General features: G+C 37.7%; 1 protein-coding gene across 3 annotated transcripts in view; it reads right to left on the minus strand.

The window, feature by feature from the left end:
• DIPK1A (divergent protein kinase domain 1A) overlaps nt 1-23,458 on the minus strand; it is a 104,815-nt gene that overhangs the window by 21,189 nt on the left and 60,168 nt on the right. For all 3 annotated transcript variants that reach the window (XM_019798276.2, XM_002917938.4, XM_034653912.1), the window contains exon 2: nt 5,896-6,030. In XM_019798276.2, coding sequence (XP_019653835.1) covers nt 5,896-6,030 — 135 coding nt within the window. The remainder of the gene's footprint in view (nt 1-5,895; nt 6,031-23,458) is intronic.

Consider the following 23,458-nt stretch of genomic DNA (forward strand, 5'->3'; position numbering starts at 1 on the left):
AAGACAGATTTTTATAAATTACTCATGAAACCAACCATATTTCCTAACCTCACTCCCCTCTTTGGGCATTTATACTCACTGTCTTTTCTCCTTACATGCTTTTTGCCCAGATATTCATACAACTGCTTCCTTCTCATCAGGCTCTAATTCAAAATGCCATCTTCTCAGGGAAGGCTCTCCCAGCCACTACAGTTAAGGTAGCATGCCCTAGCCATTCTCTTCAAAATATTGCTATTATATCCTTTCTTATTACATTTTTTAGTCCCTGAAGTCATTTGTTTATTTGTTTTTGTTTTTATTATACATATTCCACTACAAGAATGTAAGCTCCTTAAGACATGGACTCTGAATACTGATACTTCTTCTAAAATGGGTTATACTTTTTTATATGATTGCTATGTGATAATAGTTACCTTGAAAATAAGTATTAAATGATTAAAAATAGGGGAAAAAAAGAACTAGAAAAAAGTTAGAAGTCAAACTGCCAACTTACAAAGGGAAGGAAAGAACCCACATTGTTAAACTTCATCAAGTAATATTTGTAGGGCCTCTTTGGGAATCCTCTGTATTTCTTTACAATCTTCCTTGGTTCATGAAGATGAAATTGACGATTTTGAAGTAAAGCTGTTCAGAGTTTATAGACAGGATACTACAAATCCTTTGTCAAGCATGTTTTTGCTAAATGTGGTTTTGAGATAATGCAGTTTTATATTTTTATATCCAAATTGAAAATCAGCCATCTTACTACACGCTCTGGTTCAGTTCAGTCCACTTAAATAGGAGAACAGTCTATGCAGTAATACAGAGGGAGAAAGAAAATCAGTTTAGACTCTACATTTCATAATAGGAATCACCAGGACCAAAAAAAGTATGTGTGGATAATGCCAACATTTGTGAAAAGGCCAATTACTTAGGCAGATATTATAAAACTAAAACACAGGAGAAACAAATTTAAAAAGTATTACATTTCATGCCAGTAAGGGCTGATTCAGACTTTTAAAAAAGGTATAGTTTGTGTAATATAAAACTTACACAAATATATATAGCTATGGTTTTTCCTTTAAATATCCCCCTCTTTTATAATTTGCATATTTGCATGAATTTTTTCCTATTCTTTTACTTTCAATCTGTCTCCATCTTTATATTTTAGATGTGTCTCTTGTAAATATAGTTTTTTAAGTTTTAATACAGTCTGACAATCTTTGCCTTTTAACTGAAGCATTTGGTCCATTTACATTTAATGTAATTACCAACATATTTGGGTTGAAATATACTGCAGCCAATGCCATGGTAAGTCAGCCGTATCTTGTCTAGAACTGGAGCAGTCATTCCCTCAGCTGTTGGGCATATAAGTAGTCAACAGCTCTCAGCTGAATTTTTCTTTGAGACTTGTCCTCAGCCCTAGAATACAGACTTACCCAAGGTCATGTCCCCTTAAGGGAGGGTGGAAGAGGGTAGAAAACTATATCCAGTGACTGGTCAGTGACAGCATATAAACACCTGGACGTTTGCAAGGCTATCCCATCTCCAAAATTCCCTGTAGAATCAACTGAGGTCTTTGTTACCACTGTAGTGCAGTTTGACTTCTCTGGTCTATCCTGTTTCCTCACTTCCCCATAGATGTTAATCTCAAGAGCCCATCCCAATAAACACCCTCCAGGCAAATCTCAGTCTCTGAGTCTGTTTCCTAGGGAATTCAATTTGTGACATCTACTGTCTTGTTATGTATTTTGTACTTCTACTGCCTATATGTTCCTTTTTATTTACTTCCTTGCCTTCTTTAGAACTGAGTATTCTTTTATTATTACATTTTTCCTTATTAGTTTGGAGATGATACACTCTTTTTCTATTCCAGAGGTTATCCTAGAAATAACAGTATGCATATTTCAATCAACAAAGTCTAAATTAATTGAGGGACATTTTATTAATTAATTGATATGAATAGACTAATTAATATTAACTGGTTGATACTCTTACCCTACTCTGCCATATGATAAGAATCTTGAACATTTTAACTCTTTTTACCATTCTCCCAATTTACATATAATTGTTATTCTAGGTACTTCATATAAGTGAAATTATACAATATTTGTCATTCAGTGTCTGGCTTATATCATTTAGCACAACATTTTTGAGGTTCATCCATGTTGTAGAATGCATCAGAATCCCATTATTTTTAAAGGTTGAATAATATTCCATGTATTTTGTTTATGCATTCATCTGTTAATGGATGTTAGAGTTGCTTCCATCATTTGGCTATTGTGCATAATGCTACTATGAACACTGGTATGCAAGTACCTGCTTGAGTCCCTGCTTTCAATTCTTCTGGGTATACACCTAGAAGCAGAATTGCTGGATCATATGGTAATTCCCTCTTTAAATTTTTTTGAACTGCCATATCGTCTTCCTGAGTCTGTTTAATACGTTTCAATTCTCTGTTGAAATTATCCATTGCTTTATTTAATTTCCAACCTTTGTTCCTATTTACTTGAACCCAAACACAGTTACTTTAAAATCCTTTTTGGATGACTCCAATATCTGGATCATCTGTGGATCTGATTCTACTGTCCATGTTTATCTCTTGGTTTTTGATCATTCCACCTTGTCTTTTGCCATGTCCTCTAGTTTTTCACATAGTGCCTCCAGGGAGGGTTTCCCTTTCCTTGGGTAGACAGATATAATGGTAGCTGATCATCTTAACCCAATCAGGCACTGTGCTGAATGGAGGCTGGGCTGCAGCTCTGGTAAAACTCAAGCTATTTTTGGCTGATCTCCATCCCAAGAGACAGCCCTCTAGGGTTTTTAATAGAGAGCCTGGGAATTCAGTGGGGTTTCCCCCCATTGGCAGGTTCATAACTTTAGGCTGTATCTTGTGAGACTGCCAAAATGTCTGCTCTGCTTTTCAAAGGCTTTCCAATGAGATGTTTAGCCTCCCATTCTGTAAAACCCTAGGATTTGGCAAATATCCCAACAGGATAACTGGCTGTGTGCTTGAGGCTCTCTTAGTTTTCTACAAAAGCTTGCTAATTTCTTGTCCCCAGCAGCAGCTCTCTCCTAGTATACAGTCCTGTTTCTCAGACCCCTGCTCATGCCCAGTATCAGCAACATCCTTGAGGGAAAAAGAGGCTCCAAAAGTCAGCTCACACCTCTGAGGTTCTTTTAGTTCACCTTTAATGTTGGGGTTCAGCTCTTTAGGGTATCAGCCCACAGCATGGTGTACCAAGGTCCCACCGTTGGTAGGACCTGGACTAGATTTTTATCTTCCTAGCCCCATAAAACTCTATTTTAGGTCACATACTCCAGGCAAACAAAGTCACCAAATCTAGGCTCACCTTTCTCAAGTCTTATCCTCTCCCAGATCTCGACCAAGTAATTCCTCACAAGATATCTTGTTAGCTTTTTGAAGCTTTAATGTGTACTTAAGAAATATTTTTTTCTGCTTGCTTTTTAGTTCTAATCACACAATTCCTATTAAATGTTAGTACTATCTTAGTATTACTGATCTTAATACTACCAGTTTTAAGAACACAATTCCCAAATGCAGATAAATTACCATTTTTTTAAAGCCAGCCGCAGGGAAAAGATATGTTTTAGGCTCAGAAAATGTTTTCATTGTTTTCAAATTTTAGTAAGATAACCATTAAATTATGCTAGAATTATTATTATATTAGAATTATTAAATTATGCTAGAATTCTGCTTCCATTTCTTATAAAGTGAAATGAAAGGAAAAATTGTGAAAAATAACACAATAATAAAATATTAAAAATAAGAAATAATAAAAAATACTTCACAACTATAACTCATTTGTAACAGAATAGTCACCACCATATGCCTTACAATTTTAATATTATTGTATTAATACACAATAAAAGCATATCTATTTCATTTTGTTTTAATCTCTTATTACAGTATTTCTAACATCACCAGAAGATGTTAATAGGTCTTCCCGAGAATCATGGTGGGATGGATTTTTTCCCTAATCAAATATATTTGCTCTTTCTGGAGATGCAGGGTACATATTAGTATATTAAAGATCCTGGGGAGTCCTCAGTAAAGTCACCTATTTATCTTTGTTTAAACTGATGTTTTCAAATATATTTGATAGTGGAATGCTTTTATCCATGGGATACTTTTAATGTTCCCCAAGACACCTAGTTTGAGAAAAGTGCCCTAGAAAAAGGGAAAATAGATATTTCAAATACTTTGGTTATTTTATGTTATTATAATTGATTATATAACTCCTGCTTCTTTCTTCTTCATTGAAAGTAAGCAGGTGAGTTTTGTGGGGGGTTTTTTCTTACTTCTATTAAGCTATAATTTTGCTAGTCTTTTCTGACACAGTGCAGCAGAAAGAGTCTGAGCTTTATATAGAGGCAGAATTAGAACTACCATCTGGCTCCACCATCACAAGCAAATTCTCTCTCTTAGTCATATATAGATATTATATTTAATTAAAGTATAGTTGACATACAATGTTACATCAATTTCAGGTGTGCATATTTCTTTATTTGTAAAATGGGCTTGGGGGACTTTCATAGTATTATTTTAAGTATCACTGACCAGTATGCAGTACTTTGCCTGGCCCCAGAGGTTCCTATCTTAAAATTCCTCAAGGATCTGGGGGCTCCTGGGTGGCTCAGTCGGTTAAGTGTCTGCCTTCAGCCCAGGTCATGATCTTAGGGTCCTGGGATTGAGCCCCACATTGGGCTCCCTGTGATCTTAGGGTCCTGGGATCAAGCCCCGCATTGGGCTCCCTGATCAGCAGGGAGTCTGCTTCTCCCTCTCCCTCTGCCTCTCTCCCTCCTCATACTCTCTCTCAAATAAATAAAATCTTTAAAAAAAAATTCCTCAATGATCTGGGATGGCCAGTTGAAATGGACATATAAGACTGACACCTCTGAACTTGATTTGGGACTCATCTTTACTAATTCATCTCCCTGCTTATTATATTAGTAATTCCTCCCTTGCTTATTTAAGAGGCTGTTAATACTCCTGGGGAATAATTTTTTATCTTAATTGAAAATGCCTAGAGTTAAACTGATTTTCATTTCTTTAGAACTTTGGAAAGTTTCAGGTCTCCCTGTCTTATGTTCCTACAACACTTGCTGTTATAATCATTATCCTACCTTACTGTATTCATTTCCTTCCCTGCTAGACTCTAAGTTCCTGCAGTCATGATAGCTTGTTTCCTGCTATATGCACAAACCTAACACCATTGGCCTGAGTGAAGAGTAACCACTCAATAACTATAGAATCTTTAGTAAGTTATAATAATTGGGATCCCAACAATCATTATTATCAAAAATATAATTATCAGATGCAATGTTTTTATATTATTTATATCAGAAGATATTAGAAGAAAACAAGGAGTTAAATTTACTGATCCTCAAACATCTAACCAATAATTACTACTAGAAATCTTAGACTGATAGAGCAATTTTCCTGAGCTATAGCCAATCATTAGGATAGAAAATGAATACTAAATATATGCTTTTCAGACACATTTTTGGTATTTGAGAATGACTCCATTTATTCAAAAGATGTGTTCCAGAAAGGCTGCCTGTAAATGATATTTTATACTCTAAACACTTAAAAACTCATCTGATATGAGTAAACTAAGCTTTTAGTATATTTTAAAAAGAATCCCTGTCTGTAATGAGGATGCTCTCACACTAACCTAGTATTATATATTTAGATTTCTGAAGTGTAGATTTTTCAAGGTGTGGAACACTCCTACTAACTTGGTCACATTGCAAAGCTACGAAGTTCAACACAACTCTAAGGTCGAATTAACTTTTACTTTTTGAAAACAATTATTAGTAAGTATATAAGTAGTAAATATAACATAGTATTAATATAGTTTTTCTTCATACTAGGAAATCAAAAATACTTACTATTATTTTCTTACAGTCCTTCCCTCTGCACAGTTCTGTATAGGTAGAGTACTGCACATATATAATCCAGCTTCCAACAAAAACCACCAACCAGGAAAAGAAAAGATATTTCATCCGCACATATGAGAAGCGAGCCTGTGAGTAAAAGAGCACATAACAATCATTCATTCAGCTCCAAGTCAGCATTCACTGTCCTAGAACATGATTTTTCCCCCCTTCTTGGAAGAACTCAATATATATTCTAGGCTTTCACATGGCAATTCTCCTAGAACAAAGTGTACTTTCACTGAGTCCAAACAGCACCGGTCTTAGAAAAGGAAGCTCCTCAGTCCTGCCAAGGAAAAAGGGAACAAAATACCCTTTAAAATGTATAACCTTTCAAAAACCACCAGCAATGAAAGCTACTTATGAAGCACGAGCACGTGCACTGTGCTACCCTGGGCACTCTGTGAGGTCAGGTGAAGAGACACAATTCCTACACACTACAAGCTTACCGATGATTTCAAATAAGAATCTTCAAGTTCTTTATGGATAATCATATAAAGATAATTTTTTTAAAGAAATAAGAACAGAGAATTTGGCTCTTTGTTTAATGTTTCATAGTGAAGTGCAACCAGAATAAGAAATTAAACTTCCCGCTCACTCCTATTTCTCAGTCGTGTTCACCAAGGCTTTATGTTCCTTCCATTCAACCAACCAAATGCTTCACCTAACAGGTACTCTGGAAGCTTGAGGAGAATGCTGTTACAACTATTAAAGGAAAAATGATCGGTTAAGATATCTAAAGAATAAGTTATTCTTTGCATGTCAGCTTGGAGAGCTACACAATGGGATCCTCTTTGCATTGTTTTGCTCCCAGTTCTCCGCTATCTAATTGCAACTTGGGCCGGTTGCTGCCCTTTCCCCATCCACAACGTATCAAACAGTTTAATCTTCAAAAGTGTCAGTTGGTCAAGATAATTGGACATCTATCGTTTGAGTCTGGATCTCCAATGGTCTGGTTTTATAAATGGTAAATTTGGGGGGTACAGAGATAGTTGAACAGAATAAATTATAGATATGTGTACAAACAATGAAAAGCTACTTTTGCTTTTACAATCACGAGCCAGCTTCTCACACTGGGTAACAGTGGGAAACTGTGAGCACTGTGAGCGTGCAAAGAAAGCAGAGCGACATGAAAGGGACCTGAGTGCACCTGCAGAAGACAATGGGTGCAAAGGAAAGAGACTCAGGAAATAGCGAATTCTGCTGGCGAGATCAACAGATGGTGAATTCCAGTACCAAAAAGCCTGAGTACAACGAATTCACAGTGAAGTGACAGGTATTCGAGCTTTATTAATAAAATGTAAGAAATGCCTTTAATGCAAGCTATTTTTGTAGAGCTCTAAATGAATCCAGTAAAAAGAAAATTCAGACAGAATTCTAAATTAAATCGCGTAAATGACAATGGAGTATACACTGAGGGGTTTGTTTGAAAGACATTCAAGATTACTTGACCCTACTAAAGGGGTCTAGTCATCAGACAGAAATTGATATGTACCAGTATTATGAAGCTTAAATATGACTAAATGACATAATGCCTATAGAACACAAGCACATTGTGAGGCACATAGAAAAGACCCAACAAACGTTAGCTAAATCAGTTTGCAAGGCACTGAGCAAAAAGCCAAGAACGCTGTCGCTATGACTTGGCCACCACCTTCTTTTTGGACTTGCAAAAAGAAAACGGAGTCTGAATCTGATTAAGTCTTTAACTCCAGCTACCAGTTTACAGGAAATACCGGAGATGGAGGAACATAAGTGATACCTCGGTAAGTGACACTACTGGGATAAAATCAGCAAACTCCAAGCTGTGGAAAACGCTGCGATACGAACAACCCAGTTCTGCAACAACGTAAGTTATAGGGGAGAAAATAAGGAGAAGATGCGGAAAACTGAAGACTAAAAAATATTTTAGAAATAAATCAAATAATCACAATCTGTGGATCTTTTTTGAGTCCTTATTGCAATGAAAAACTGTAAAAAAAAAGATATTTATGATAATTGAAAATTTAAAGACAGGACACCTGAGATTATTAAGAAATTGTTTTAATTTTTCAGGCACAATAATGTAATTTTTAAAGAAAAGAACCCCAATCTTTTAGAGACAGACATTGAAATATTTATGAATGAAGTGATATATTTGGAAATTGCTTCAAAACAACAGACAAAGGAAAAGTAGGTGGGGTATATTTGAAGAAAGATTAGCCATGGGTTGATAATTTTCAAGCTGGATGATGGGTGCATGACTTCTTTTGTGTATGTTTTTCTCTACTGACGTAAAATTTTTTATATTATACAATAAGGCATACTCCTACACCAAGACACCTCCTTCCCATACATTCATTCAGCCGATATTTATTGGTTGTCTATTATGTCTATTATTGTTACTGCCTTAGGCTAGACATTTTAAGACCAACTCCAGTTATTGGGGCACCTGGGTGGCTCAGTCAGTGAAGCAACCAATTCTTGATTTCCACTCAGGGTCTTGAGATCAAGCCCCGTGTGGGGCTCCGCACTGGGTGTGGAGCCTGCTTTAGTTTCTCTCTCTCCCTCTCCTTCTGCCCCTCCCGCCAACCCCCCATCCCCACCCCTGCACTGCTCACACTTGAGCTCTGTGTCTCTCTAAAACAAAACAGAACAAAACAAAAAACATCTTCAGTTGCAAGAACAAATTATTAATCTACCATACAAGTGCCCAATAGTTCAGAGGGTCACTTGAAGGACCACAGCATAGCATGATTTTACTTTTGAAAGTCCAATCTAATATGAACATCTTATAGGACTTTTTTGAGGTAGGGTTTTGTTTTTGTTTTTAAGATTTCATTATTTATATGAGACAGAGAGAGACAGAGAGCTTGTGCACACGGGTGCAGGGGGCGAGGAGCAGAGGAGGAGGGAGGGGAAGAGGAAACAACTCCCAAGCAGACTCCACTGTATGCGGGGGCTGGATGTGAGGCTTGATCTCCATTGTTGACCTGAGCTGAAACCAAGAGTCGGAGGCTTAACTGACTGAGCCGCCCAGGCGCCCCTTGAGGCAGTGTTTTATTTTTATTTATTTATTTATTTTTTAGATTTTTAAAAATTTATTTGACAGAGATAGAGACAGCCAGCTAGAGTCGGAACACAAGCAGGGGGAGTGGGAGAGGAAGAAGCAGGCTCATAGCAGAAGAGCCTGATGTGGGGCTCGATCCCGGAACGCCAGGATCACGCCCTGAGCCGAAGGCAGACGCTTAACCGCTGTGCCACCCAGGCGCCCCTGAGGCAGTGTTTTAGACAGATTAATTCAATTCATTTTAAAAAGAATCAGGGAAGACATACCATTTCCTTTTCCCTCTTCCTGCCTTGCTCTGAGGCAGGTATATGTCACAGAGTAAAGGAAAACTTCACAGACCTAGTGAGGAGGGTTTTCTCCCAGCATCCAGGCTGGTCCTGTCTTACCTTCCTGACACTATCTCAAGGAGTTTCGTGGTATTAAGTGCCCTCTGTTAATAATTTCTATCCAGGTTTTTGTAAATATGTTTAGTAAAGCTATTCTAAGATGCTTTCAAATGCATATAAAGCTTAATACATGTAGGCAGCTAAGGCTTTTGTATATTTCTCTTTCCTGCATATTCAATTTAATAAAATTTGAAATCATTTTGCTTTTCTCTCTCACGTAGCTATATATTTTTATTTTCTCTGGCGTATGTTTAAACTGAAAAACACCCTGTGAACCGGCTTGCCTGCTGAGTGCTTGTCATGATACCAAATGCCAAAAATTTTGGAGAGGAAGTTAGATTAATGGCATTCCCAGCAGGGCACTGGGCATCACCTGTTGTAGACATAATGACAAAAGGAATGAGGCATTTTTTATTCCAGCACGCCATGGAAAATCACTGTGATTTGGGGGTAACACAAAATAGTTAACACAAAGTAACACAAGGACCTTCATGCGTCCTCTAATATCTGCAGATCCTGCTGCTTCACATTTTAAAATAATGATTGAAGAAAAACAGTCATAAATGACATCTCTAGCTATTAACTAATTTTATTTCCCTGTGTGGTAATCACTAAAATGCTTCCAGTGGTCTGATCTGTACCAATTACCTAGACAGCCCAGTCTTTGATTAAGGAATACACTTACTGCTTCTGATCTTTTTACTTATGCTGAACTATCCAAAATACTGCCTAGCAGCTTTTCTGTTCGGATTTTGTGCCCACCTACCAACGATACACTGCTTTATTTCGAATCATGCTCCTGAAAAGCTGATAAGAATTTTAGTAAATACACTATGGCAGTGATTCTCAACTGGAATTACTTTTGCTCCCGAGGGGACACCTGGCAACGTTTGGTGACACTGTTTCATGACTGGGGAGTGCTACTGGTATCTTGTGGGTAGAGGCCAGAGATGTTGCTAAACATCCGGCAATGCACAGAAGAGCCTCCCACAACAAAGAATTATCTGATCCCAAATGTCAATAGTGCTAAGGTTGAGGAACCTTGCATTATGGTTACATTACAAAATGAAACCAAAATTGGAAAGAATCAAAATTGTATTACATTGTCATTTTATATTCAATTAGTCTTTAAGGCATCGACTATTAATTAGAAAAATTTAACATCTGCCTGGAAATAACAATTAGAAGCAGTTCTTTATGACTAGAGTAAATGATTAGTAGTATATTTGAGAAAAATCACTGGAGATGGCAAATCTATAAATGAACAAACTTTATCAATTCTACTCTAGAGAATAGTGATGTTTTTCCTTCTTTTCTATATTGTTTGATCTCATTGTGATAAATCTATTATTTCAAAAGAAATCTGAACACCTTTGATCTTATTTAAATAATTTTACACTAAGTTTTAAAAATAGGCATAAAGAGGCAACACATCAAAATTTAAGACTACTTCCATTGCTTATCTTTTCCATACTTAACATCTTCTGTAAACATATAAAGCACATGGTCCCATTTGCTTTACCCCTGAATACTCCCTACACAGATACTCTTAATTTTGAGAAGTAGGGAAAAAATATTACATCTTTACTTTTACCCACAAATATCTTAGTTAACATATTTAGTGGACTTGAACATTCAAAAAACATAACAAATTGATAAGGTTATGACTTGCACAAACTCAAATACAATCATTTTATCATTCATCACGTTAAAGAGAAAGCTGAGAGATGTGTTTATCTTTTTATTCAATTTTTTCCATTACCAGTTACTCTGAAATAATCTTCAAAAGTTTTTTTCCTTATTGTTATATTGACAACATTGTAGCTGGCTAACTTTTCCTGCATATTTAGGACTAATCTAGCTGAAAAAACTAGAGTTAAAATTATGGATAAATGTCGCCAGATATAACTTTTACCTTTTTCTTTAAATACATTCTATTTATAGTAATAGTACTTTTGAAAAATGTGCTAGCTATAGAAACAGAAATATGAAGGAATCATTTAATAGGGTAAATATTCACTGCACACCAGAACACACGCAGATGCACTTTGGAACGGATCCTGTACCTTTATTAAAAGGGTGTCTCACTGCTAGCTGAAGGCCTATTGGAAAACCATTAAGAAGAATGTCTAAATGTACCAAGTGTAAGCTATCTTACTGTTAACTTTCACAAACAACAAAGGCCGCTATGATAGTCAAAGAAACATTAAAAAAAAACAAAACCCTTTTATGTCATTCCAAACACGGAAAACCTTGGGTTTTTTAAGTTAAAAACAGTGAAAAGAAAGGTTCTAAAAATGTTCATGCTCCCCAGCTTGTCTTGAGCATGAAAATGCTTATTTTTATGACAAAACTTTTAGAGAATTCCTTGTGAAATAACAATATTAGTCTCGTGGTCAGAGCTGGGTTTTTCTTTTTTTTTTTTTTTTTTTTTTTTTTTTTTTTTTTTAGATTTTTATTTATTTGACAGAGATAGAGACAGCCAGCGAGAGAGGGAACACAAGCAGGGGGAGTGGGAGAGGAAGAAGCAGGCTCATAGCAGAGGAGCCTGATGTGGGGCTCGATCCCATAACGCCGGGATCACGCCCTGAGCCGAAGGCAGACGCTTAACCGCTGTGCCACCCAGGTGCCCCAGAGCTGGGTTTTTCTGGGTTTTGGGTTTTTTTTTTTTTTTTAGCATTTTTCATCTTCTAAGAGGTGAATTTTCACATTTGTAGGAAAAATCCTAGTTGTTCTCTGACCTAAATTCTGAAAGTTTTATTTGCATGAGCATATTCTCTGTTTTGATTTTCTTGTAGAAATAAAATTCCAGTAAGGAGTGGATAATTTTCACATTTTCTCTGAATGCTGGTTCATATTTTTTATGCTTAGGGGCTGATGGCATCAAAAACACAAGAACACCTGGGGAATTAATTGCATGGGATGATCCTTAAGACTGTGGCTAGTTTCAACAGTACATTACTATTTCAGAGAAGTGTCAAAGTATGGGAAAATGTTCATAAAACAGTAAGTGAAAAAAATGAGTTTTCAAAACAACATGTATGGTATGTTCCCAATTCTGCTTTTTAAAAAGGAGAAGAAGTCACCAATGGAATGTAGAAATTGCAAGGAAATAAAGCAGAATGTCAAGGGTAGTTATCTCAAAATGTCAAGAGTGCTGGGATCATGAATGATTTTTATTTTTCTTCTCTGTTATACAGATTTCCTATAATGAATATATTACCTTTTTAATCAGAAAAAAACCACATTTGTATATAGGTGCTTAGCACATCTATTTAAAAATATATCTACAGGACCTACAAGTCTCCTGATGCACTTTATGAACAATAGACAGCCAGCATTTTACAAAGCATGTGGGAGGGAAGTGTAGCCTCCAATAGCACTCTACATAAAAGGAATATTAGCATTTGCAACAGCAAGTGAACTCAGTCATGGGCTTCTTCAACATACCAGGGCAGAAAGACTAACGGTTAAGAAAGCGAAGTGTTCCAATTTTCTATTGTTATATAACATACTATCTGATAACTTAGTGCCTTACAACAAGAATTTACATCTCTCAGGACTCTGAGGGCTGACTGACTCAGCTGGTCAGGTCTCTCAAGTTTATCACGCATTTGCGTTAGGGCTGAAGGCCCGTGAAGGAGGACTGACATGGTTGGATATGTCCAACCCCTCAGCTGGAATGGCTGGAACAGCTTCCTGTGGCTAGCTGGACTTCTTCAGGGCATGGTGCTCATGGTAGTTAGCCTTCTTACATGATGGCTGACTAACCCCAGAGCAAGTGTTCCCAGAGACCAAGATGGAAGCTGCATCATTTCTGCCCCACTCCTATGGTATCACAGAGCCAGAGCAGATTGAATATAAGGGGTATTCCATAAGGGTACAAATACCAGAAAGCGTGGCTCACTGAGGGGTCATCTCTGGAGACTAGCTACCTCTGTAGGCTAGAACCAGGAAAGAAGGGTCTATGGGTGAGGAGAAAAGCAATATAGAGGTCCCAGCCAGAAGAGAGACAATTTTTGTGTGTGTGTGACCATTCTGATTAAGGGTTCTTCTTTCTTCCTTAGCGGGGAAGAATTGGAAATCGTAGTTAAAATCCATTAATAGTATGTGTAGTTGTATATATTTATGCAACTGACTGAATATAGTCATTCCATACCACGAGCTCAAAAACTCCTGACCCATCTTCAGCTTACACACAGAGTCCCAAGTTAAAGAACTACTTGAGCTATGGTTACAGAGAAGTTTCTGTATAGGATTCACAGTACCTTATTATTTCAGTTAAGATTCTGGCACCTAGAATGGGAAAATCAGGTGTCCGTTTTCCCCTTTTAGTAGGCCTAGGCACCATACTGGGTCTAGAACTTACTGAAACATACGGTCATCACATACAAATCTGACATGGGAATCCTATTTGGCATTTAAATTCGCTAACAATTCACTTACTTAAAATAAAGGTTAGCTAGGTTTTACTGAAACCCGAAGATTAAAAAGCATAGTCCCCTTAAAGTTCAGATTCTGAAGCACATTCTAGAGCAAATGTTATTTGGAATAATTATTTCTAAGGTTGTACATCCCAATTTTTAAAAAGATTTTATTTATTCACTTAAAAAAGAGAGAGCGTGAGCAAGCACAGGCATGAGAGGGGGGGAGGAGCAGAGGGAGAGGGAGAAGCGGGCTTCCAGCTGAGCAGGGAGCCCAATGTGATGTGGGGCTTGATCCCAGGACTCTGAGATCATAACCTGAGCTGAAGGCAGATGCTTAACCAACTGAGACACCCAGGCACCCCTGTACAACCCAATTTTTAACACAGTGTAGAATCTTGGATTCTCTTGGAAAATCCAGAGACTACCTGATTATAATTTAGATGAAAGTTGATTATTGTGAAGGGCTCTTAAAAAGAAATTAATTTTAGTTAATATTTTGTGATATTCATGAACTGCTGGGTTCTCTAGCTTCCCTTCCCAGTATTTATTTACGGGATTTCCAGGCACAGTGGCAATTAAATATTGAAACCTAACCTCCCTTTGATACATGAGAAAAGCTTTTGTGTAAAACACTGAGGTAGCCAGGGAAGGGGTGTTGTTGTTCACCTCTGTACAACAACATTCTGCCTTTTATCACTGAAAGGACTGTGGCTGCTCAAGGAATGTGGTCTGAAAGGAGCTACTGTTCCTATGACCTGAGATACAGTGTAGGGATTCTCTTCCCATTGGCTGGTACCCCGCCACAGTCTTCTAGGAGCCCTAGAGCAGAACAACTTTTCTTTAAGTTAAAAATACAACAGGTTAGAGAGTGTCCACGTAGTCCATTCTAATCAGACATCTCTGAGGGTAAACTCCTGATTTGTTAAGCAATTAAAATGTAACTGACACATAAAATAGAAACTACATCAGAGTTAGAAAAGTCCTCAGTGGAACCAGATTCCATTGTTTTATCATCAAAATACATTAATACCAGAAAACAATACATGCCCAGTATAGGAAAAAAAACATCGGACAGTAAAAAATTATGTAATTCCAGTTATAAATAAGGTGTGGGGATGTAATGTACAGGATGATGAATATAGTTAATAACACTGCATTGTATATCTGAAAGTTGCTAAGAATAGATTGTAAAAGTTCTCATCAGAAGACGGGACTAAGGAGAGCCCTTGTCGTTCGTGATGAGCACTGGGAGATGTATGGAATTGTTGAATCACCACATTGTACACCCGAAACTAATATAACACTGTATGTTAACTCTACTGGAATTTAAAATAAAACTGAAAAATTAATTAAGTAATTAAAAGTTCTTATCACAAGAAAAAATTGTAAGTAGGCGTGGTGGTAGATGTTAAGTAAACATTCCGTGGTGATCATTTTGCAATATATACATACATTAAATCATTAGGTAGTAGACCTTAAACTGATACCATGTTACACATCAATTATATCTTGAAAAAACAAAAACAAAAAGGAAAAAAAAGTAAATGATCCAGTTTGGTATATTCTTTTCCTAATTGTTTTCTAGTATGTATAAAAAAACACACATCTTTTAAGAAAAATAAAGTTGGGGTGTTATGTTAAATATCATTTGTCTCTTTTTTTTTTTTCACTTAACATACTGCAAACATGTACCTAGGCCATTATAGCCTTGAAATTTAAAACATGAAATTTAAATGAATGTGTAACATTTTAGAGTATGGGTGTGCTATAATTTATTTAACCCTATCTCTGTTGTTAGACATCTTTATTTCCAATATTGTGCTATAATAATAGTAATAACAACACTATTAATGACAGCCAGTGTTTATTAGTGCTACTCTACCAGGAACTGTTACAAGCACTTTCTATACATTAATTTCCTTAATCTTCATAAAAATTCTATAATCCAATGTGATAAATTGGTTAGGGGTGAGAAAACCGTGGCCCATGAGCCAAATCCTGTCTGCCACCTGGTTTTGTAAATACAGTTTTACTGTAACACAGTCACCCCATGCACGGATTTCCTGTCTAAGGCTGCTTTCATGCTTGAACAGCACAGTTGAGTGGTTGCAACAGAGACTGTATGGCCAGCAAAGCCAGAAATACTTACTATCTGGCTCTTTATAAAAACAGTATGTCAACCCTTGAATTGCAAATATTCATTCCCTCCCCCTGCCCAGTTTCCCTGCCTCACTGATGTTGGGCTTGGCCATGTGGCTTGCTTTGCCAATGTTTGTTAGTAGATGCCATACAAAGAAAAGCATATAATTGGACTTGCCTTCTTATGTTTCAGACACTGCCAGCAGAAGACCAGTCCCTGGTAGGCCACCAGTCCCAGGAGAATAAGTGACACCATAGCTCACCTGAACCACGACCATGGCCTGGAGGGGAGCGCAGCCCAGGAAAGCTGAGCACCAGCTGACCTGCCGATGTGTGACTCATTAGATGTCACTGATGTTCATTAGATGCTCATTAGATGTCACTGAATTTTGACGCAACTTGTTATGCAACATTGTTGTGGTAGCTAACGGATACTGGAGGGGATTACTATTCTCTCCTTAAAGAATTCTATGAGTGCGGGACTATTCTTTTCACAGATGGAGAAACTCAGAAAAATGCAGAGGTTAAAGCAGGCCCATACTGGGAGTAAGTAGGACAACCAGGATTTAAGCTGAGGCAACCTGGCTTCAGGCCCTGTACTTTACTCTATTGCCCATTGTATTAAATATGTAAATATTTGTGGGAGTATCTGATTATTTCTTCAGGAGAGATTTCAGTTAGTAAAACTCTGAGGTCAAAGTGTATGTAGTTTTAAAGGTTTATGATATATATCGTTACAATGCTTTAAAAAGGTTTACGACAATTAATATTCACTGGTTTTTCAAATGCACTTATATTACCTTCCCCCACATCCAATTTTATAGGCAAATTAAACAGTTTTAGTCTCATTTCTTTGACAATGGATTTGATGCTTTTCATATGCTCTCTGAATCTTTAGTATTAGTTGTGGCAAAGCTAGTCAAAATTTTAAGTACCCCCAAGTTAGGGATGACCTCGGACAAATTCAGATATCTGGGATCAAGCCCAGCATTGGGCTCCCTGCTTGGTGGGGGAGACTGCTTTTCCCTCTCCCGCTGCTTATGCTCTCTCTCTCTCTCTCTATATATATATATCTGTCAAATAAATAAATAAATAAAATCTTTTTTTTTAAATTAAGTATTATTTTAGAATAGCCTAAAAGTCTGTTTGGAATGGCAAGATTCTATTTTTAAAAAATTACAAATAATGCAAGCCAGATGGCCATCTCTAATTTTGGAATTTCTCAGACAGGTGCTAATCTAAAATTGTCTTCCCATTTCTCTTTTCAATTCCAGAAAAAGCTAAAAAAAAAACAAAGCAAAACAAAAGAAACAAAGCAAGACCTATAGAAAATGCAAATGACAGTGATTTTGATCATAGCAATGTTCACTTACACGAAAAGGAGCTGAGTTATAAAGGGAATGCACTGAGACAGTTTCTATATGAAAATGTTTTGCTGGCCTTGTGGAAAGTGAGGCACCTATACCCTGGCAGTTACTTATTGCAACGCAAGTACTTAGAGAAGTACTTTGCCAGATGGGAAAATGCTGAAAAGTAATTACCAAAAAATCCTCATGAAAATACAGTGATAGAATTACTTATAGTGCTTAGGATAATGGCCATCTTATAAATAAATTATGTTTGTACTGACTGTTGCTACCAAACTCTTAAATATGCAACATATACTCTTAAACACAAAAATGCCAATGGATTTTTTATACCAAAGACCAAGCTAACTTGACACTATTTTAAGTTTTCAGTTTCTCTTCCACATCCCACTAATTCCTAAAATTCCTGGTTATTAATATATGGAGCACAATAGGCCTTATCGGCTTAGAAATATTAAACCAGAGATTATGTCTTAGCTGGGTGAGTTTTAGCAACAGCATAGAAGCACAGGTTATTCAGAGCTAGAAGAGGCCTTGCAGGTCACATAGCTGGAATCTATAATTTTATAACTGAGACCCCAAATGGTTTGGGATTTGTCAAATGTCACTCTGTAAATTATGTGACCTTGGGCAAGTTACTAAACTTCCCTGAGCCATAGTGTCTTCATCTATAAAATGTAGATGTTGTGAAAATAAAAATCACAGACAAAAAAATATACTTAAAATTCCTATTCTTAGAAGTGTAAGTAATATTAATACAGTGACACATAAATCAGGGATATGTGCTCAAAAAAGTTTCCCAACAGAAATGCACAATGAAATTGTGGGGATCAGTGAAGAAAGGCACAGTGCCTGGGACTTGGCAATGTTCATTTCTCCCAAGTAAGTTCAGATCTGGCACTCTTGCTCTTTTCACTATGCCATGGGTCTCCATCTAGAACCTAATGACCCCAAACCAGCCTAGCTATGAAAGAAAAAGGGCTGAGCTGTCTGCATGGAGGAGTCTAAATTACCTCTTATTTTTTTTTAATTACCTCTTTTTTTTTTTAAGATTTTATTTATTTATTTGTCAGAGAAAGAGGCAGAGAGAGGGAGAATACAAGCAAGGGGGAGCGGCAGGCAGAGGGAGAATCAGGCTCCCCGCTGAGCAAGGAGCCCAATGTGGGACTCGATCCCAGAACTCTGGGGATCATGACCCAAGCGGAAGGCAGACACTTAACCGACTGAGCCACCCAGGCGTCCCACCTCTTATTTTTAAAGATGGTCCCTCTGAATTAGACATGCATCCAGAGATGGACCAGTCTAAGCGAGCTCCCATTTTGGACACCTCTACTGTACCTATCGTGTGAATGACTAAACAAAAGAGATCAGTTTCCTGGCTCTGCTAGCTTTCTTTAAATGTTTGATATTCAAGTACATGACAAAACAATTTAAACTTTCTAATCTCTATATTTAGTTGCTAGGAGTTTAAAGGCACGATTTAAACAAATTAATTGGGAAAATAGCATAATAGAGAAATTAAAAGATGCTGCATAGTCCATAAATGCTAAAAGCTTTTTACATTTTTGGGGAGATTTTTGGGGCTCCTTTGGACATTTTATCTCAATAAAAATGTAGAATTCTTTGTAAGATAAATAAAAATAACCATTATTTGTATTGCTTTATGTACACGTATGTATAAAAGATTCTCAGTAGATATTGATATGATTTAAATTTTTTTCTGGACTCACTTTCCCCATCTCCTCAGCTCTAAGTATTTCCAAAGTGTAAAAGGTGTGTGTGTGTGAGTATACTTATATACATATGTGTGTGTTACTGTATTTATACGTGTGTGTATCTATAATTAGAATAGTGTTGAAATTATAAGTTAACTTAAAAGGTTAGTCTAAAATATTTCTAATCATACTTAATAGGGTAGTTTAGATTGAAAAACCAGCCATTATTTTCTGACATATTTGTACTAAACTTAATAGTAAAAATTTTATTTTTCCTATTAAGCTCCATGTCAGGTATTTTTCTTTAAAAAATACACTTAAAATATTAAAATATTTTTTAAAATAAACCAGATCAGTGGTTACTTTGATGGGTGACTTATTGGGAAGGATCACCAGAGAAATTTCTAGGGAGATGAAATGTTCCGTGCTTTAACAGGGCGTGAGGGTTACATTAGGTAAATGCATTTGTCAAAGCTGATCAAACTGTACAACATAATATCTGAGCATTTTATTGTATGTAATTTAGACTTCAATAAGGAAATTTAAAAAATAAATATATCAAGTACTGAAATACTGGAAAATGTCTATCTCTTATAAAGTGAAGAAAGAAATCGGGAAGCAGCTACACTGGTGTGGTCACGAGAAATGACAGGAAAAGAGACGGGTTTGAAAGATGGTTAGGAGGTAGAATGATCAGGATTTCATGGTTAAATGAACATGGGAGTGATGACGAGGGGGGAATCAAGAAGGACTCCCAGGTCTCTGGCTTGAGCAACTGAATGGATCATGGTGCCATTTCCTAAAACTGGGAACAATGGAAGACACAAATATTAGGGCAGGGATAAAAAGGATGAGTTCAGTTTTGCACATGTTGAGACTAACATGCCTGTGAGTCATGCAAGTGATATTTGGAAGGCAGCTGGATATACAGGTCTATGGTGGAGAAAACAGAGGTCAGAGCTTGAGGCAGAGGTTTGGGAGTCAGGGGAAGGCTCAAGAGAAACGCAGGGAGAGTAATAAAGCCCATGGCAAGCTGCTATCACTTACACAAAAAACTCAGAGTGAGAACAGGGTTTAGGACTGAGCCCTGAGAATCTTCGCTAGTCAATGGCTGGGTGAAAAAGGAAGAGCTGTAACAGAGAACAAGCAGGTGCAGACTGGTTGGAAGAAAACCAGAAGGGTGTTGTAATGTGGAAATCGTGGAAAGAGGATTTCAAGAAGCAGAGAGCAGTCAATGGTGGCAAACGCGGGGGGAGAGGCGACAAAGCTGGGGATTGAAAAGTATTCATTGGACTTAGTGACACAGACGTCAGTGTTGACCTTGACAAGAGCAACTTCATGGGAGAGAGGCCAGACTGGAGTGAGCTGAAGAGCTGGAGGTGTGAAAAATAAAGACAAGCAGGTAGATAGTTCTTTTTTTTTTTTTTTAAGAAAACAGAGATTTTCTTTTTTTCTTTTCTTTTTTTTTTTAAGGTTTTATTTATTTGAGAAAGACAGAGCTAGCATGAGCAGGGAGAGGCGGTGAGAGAGGGAGAAGCAGGCTCCCCGCTGAGCAAAGAGCCTGATGCGGGACTCCTTCCCAGGACCCTGAGATCATGACCTGAGCCTAAGGCAGACGCTTAACCGACTGAGCCACCCAGGTGCCCCCACGTAAATAGTTCTTAAAAGAAGTTTGACTATACAGAGGAGAAAAGATATAGGGCATTGGCTGGGCGTGAGGTAGAAGTTTTTTAAAGCTAAGAGAAACCAGCACATATTTAATTTAAATGTCAACAGGAAGTTGGTAGAAAGAGATAAGCTGAAGGGATAAGGTATCGACAGATAAACAGCACAAGGTTCCTGAGACGGTTCTAAGGGAGGGGCTCCAGAGTAGAGATGAAGCAATAGGGAATCCCTTGTACCTACAGGGAAGAAGGCCAGCATGGGTGTACACGTGCGTATTTGAGGGTGGGGAACTGGGATGGTTTTATCAGATAATTTCTAATTTCTCTGAAATTATAAAACATTTCGCATATATGGAAAAAATTTCTATAAAGTTAGAGAAAATAACATAAAAGGCAGCTCTATATCCACCACTGAATGTAAGCAGAAGTCAACAGTTTGCCGTATTACTTTAAAACTCTTTCCTAGAAGAAATAAAACATTACAATCAAACTTAAACCCTCCCCTTCCATTCCTCATCTTTCCCTTCACCCTCAGAGGAAACCATTGTCTGGAAATCGGAGTCTATCATTGCCTTGTCTCTTTCCATATTTTTACCAAATACAGTACATAAAATACACAGTGCTATGTGCTTTGTGCTGTGAGGCACAAAGCTACAGTAAAAGCCACAGACCAGAGTGATGTACCCACAGAAACACACACATCGAAAGCTGCAGGGTCCAGGGCTGGCTCTGACTGCACTCCTGAGTCAGGTTCGGAGTCAGACGCAGGGTCAAGAGGAGGGAGGATATACAGGCATTTCTTGGCAGAGATATATTGTTCTGCTGCACATACTCTTGAGAGAAAGGGATGGGGTGACCTTCCTTGCCTCCTGCCTACAGAGAGTGGGCTTCCACAGGACAAGTCGCTACCTCAAAGCATGCACCCCGGAGTTTGGAAAGTGGCTGGACTGGACTCTGTCATGGGCCTGAAGAATCTCCAGGCGAAGGTGCTCTGATCATCTGCTTAGGGTGGTGGAGAGGTCACTTCAATTTCAACGAGGGGCCAACTAGGCACCCCACAAAGGTAGAACAGAAAAATTTCTTGGCATCTGTTTTTCAATGACAACAACCATTTTCAGTGACTTGACTTCGGGCATATCTCATTTGATTACACTTCGCTTTATTGCACTTTGCAGATACTGTGCTTTTTAGGAAGTTTTGTGGCAACCCCGTGTGGAACAAGTCTATCCGTACCATTTTTCAACAGCATTTGCTCATTTTGTGTCTCTGTATCACATTTTGGTAATTCTCGCAGTATTTCAAACTTTTTTATTATTGTGATGGTGATCTATGATCAATGATCTTTGTAATTGTTCTGGGAACCACTCCCATATAAAATGGTACACTTTATCAATAAATGTGTGTTCTCACTACTCTACAGAGCCGCCAATTCCACCCTCCGCCCCAATTTTCACCCTCTCCTGGGGTCTCCTTATTCCCTGAGACACAACAATATTGACATTAGGCCAGTTAATAACCCTACAATGGCTTCTAAGTGTTGTAGGGAAGGGAACAGTCACACATCTCTCACTTTAAATCAAAAGCCAGAAATGACTAAGCTTACTGAGGAAGGCACATCAAAAGCTGATAGGCTGAAAGCTAGGCCTCTTGTGCCAAACACTTAGTCACGCTGTGAATGCCAAGGAAAAGTTCTTGAAGGAAATTAAAAGTGCTACTCCAGTGAGCACACAAATGATAAGAAAGTGAAACAGCCTTCTTGCTGATATGGAGAAGGTGTTAGTGGTCTGGATGGAAGATCAAACCAGCCACAACACTCCTTTATACTAAAGCCTAAGCCACAGCAATAGGCCCTAACTCTCTGCAATTCTGTGGTGGCTCAGAGAGGTGAGGATGCTGCAGAAGAAAAGACTGAAACTACTGGAGGTTGGTTCACAATGTTTAAGAAGCCATCTGTGTAACATAAACGTGCAAGGTGGGGCATCAGATATTGACGTAGAAGCCACATTAAATTATCCAGGAGATCTAGCTAAGATAATTCATGAAGGTGGCTAACTCAACAGATTTTCAATGTAGACTAAACAGCTTCATATTGGAGAAAGATGCCATCTAGGACTTTCATAGCTAGAGAAGAAAATCAGTGCCTGGCTTCAAAGCTTCAAAGGACAGGCTGATTCTCTTATTAGGATTTAATGCAGCTGCTGACTTGAAGCTGGAAGCCAATGCATTTACCATTCTGAAAATCCTAGGGCTTTTAAGAATTGTGCTAAATTTACACTGCCTATACCCTATAAATGGGACAATAAAGCCTGGATGACAGCCAATCTGTGTACAACATGGTTTACTGAATATTTTAAGCCCACTGTTGGAAACTATTGCTCATAAAAAAGTTTCCTTTCAAAATATTACTTCTCTTGGTCATCCAAGAGCTCTGATGGAGATGTACAGTGAGGTGAATGTTTTTCTCATGCCTGTTAACACAACATCCATTCTACAGCCTGTGGATCGAAGGATGATGTCAACTTTCGAGTCTTATTGTATAGGAAATACATTTCGTAAGGTTATAGCTGTCATAGATAGTGATTCCTCTGATGGATCTGGGGGCAAAGTCAATTAAAAACCTTCTCGAAAGGATTTACCATTCTACATGTCATTAAGAACATTCACAATTCTTGGAAAGAGGTCAAAATATCAACATGAACAGGAGTTTGGAAGAAACTGATTTCAACCCTCATGGATGACTTGGAGGGTTCAGGACTTCAAAGAACTAGAAT

Source organism: Ailuropoda melanoleuca, chromosome 2 (assembly GCF_002007445.2).
Source record: "Ailuropoda melanoleuca isolate Jingjing chromosome 2, ASM200744v2, whole genome shotgun sequence".
Taxonomy (NCBI): Eukaryota; Metazoa; Chordata; class Mammalia; order Carnivora; family Ursidae; genus Ailuropoda; species Ailuropoda melanoleuca.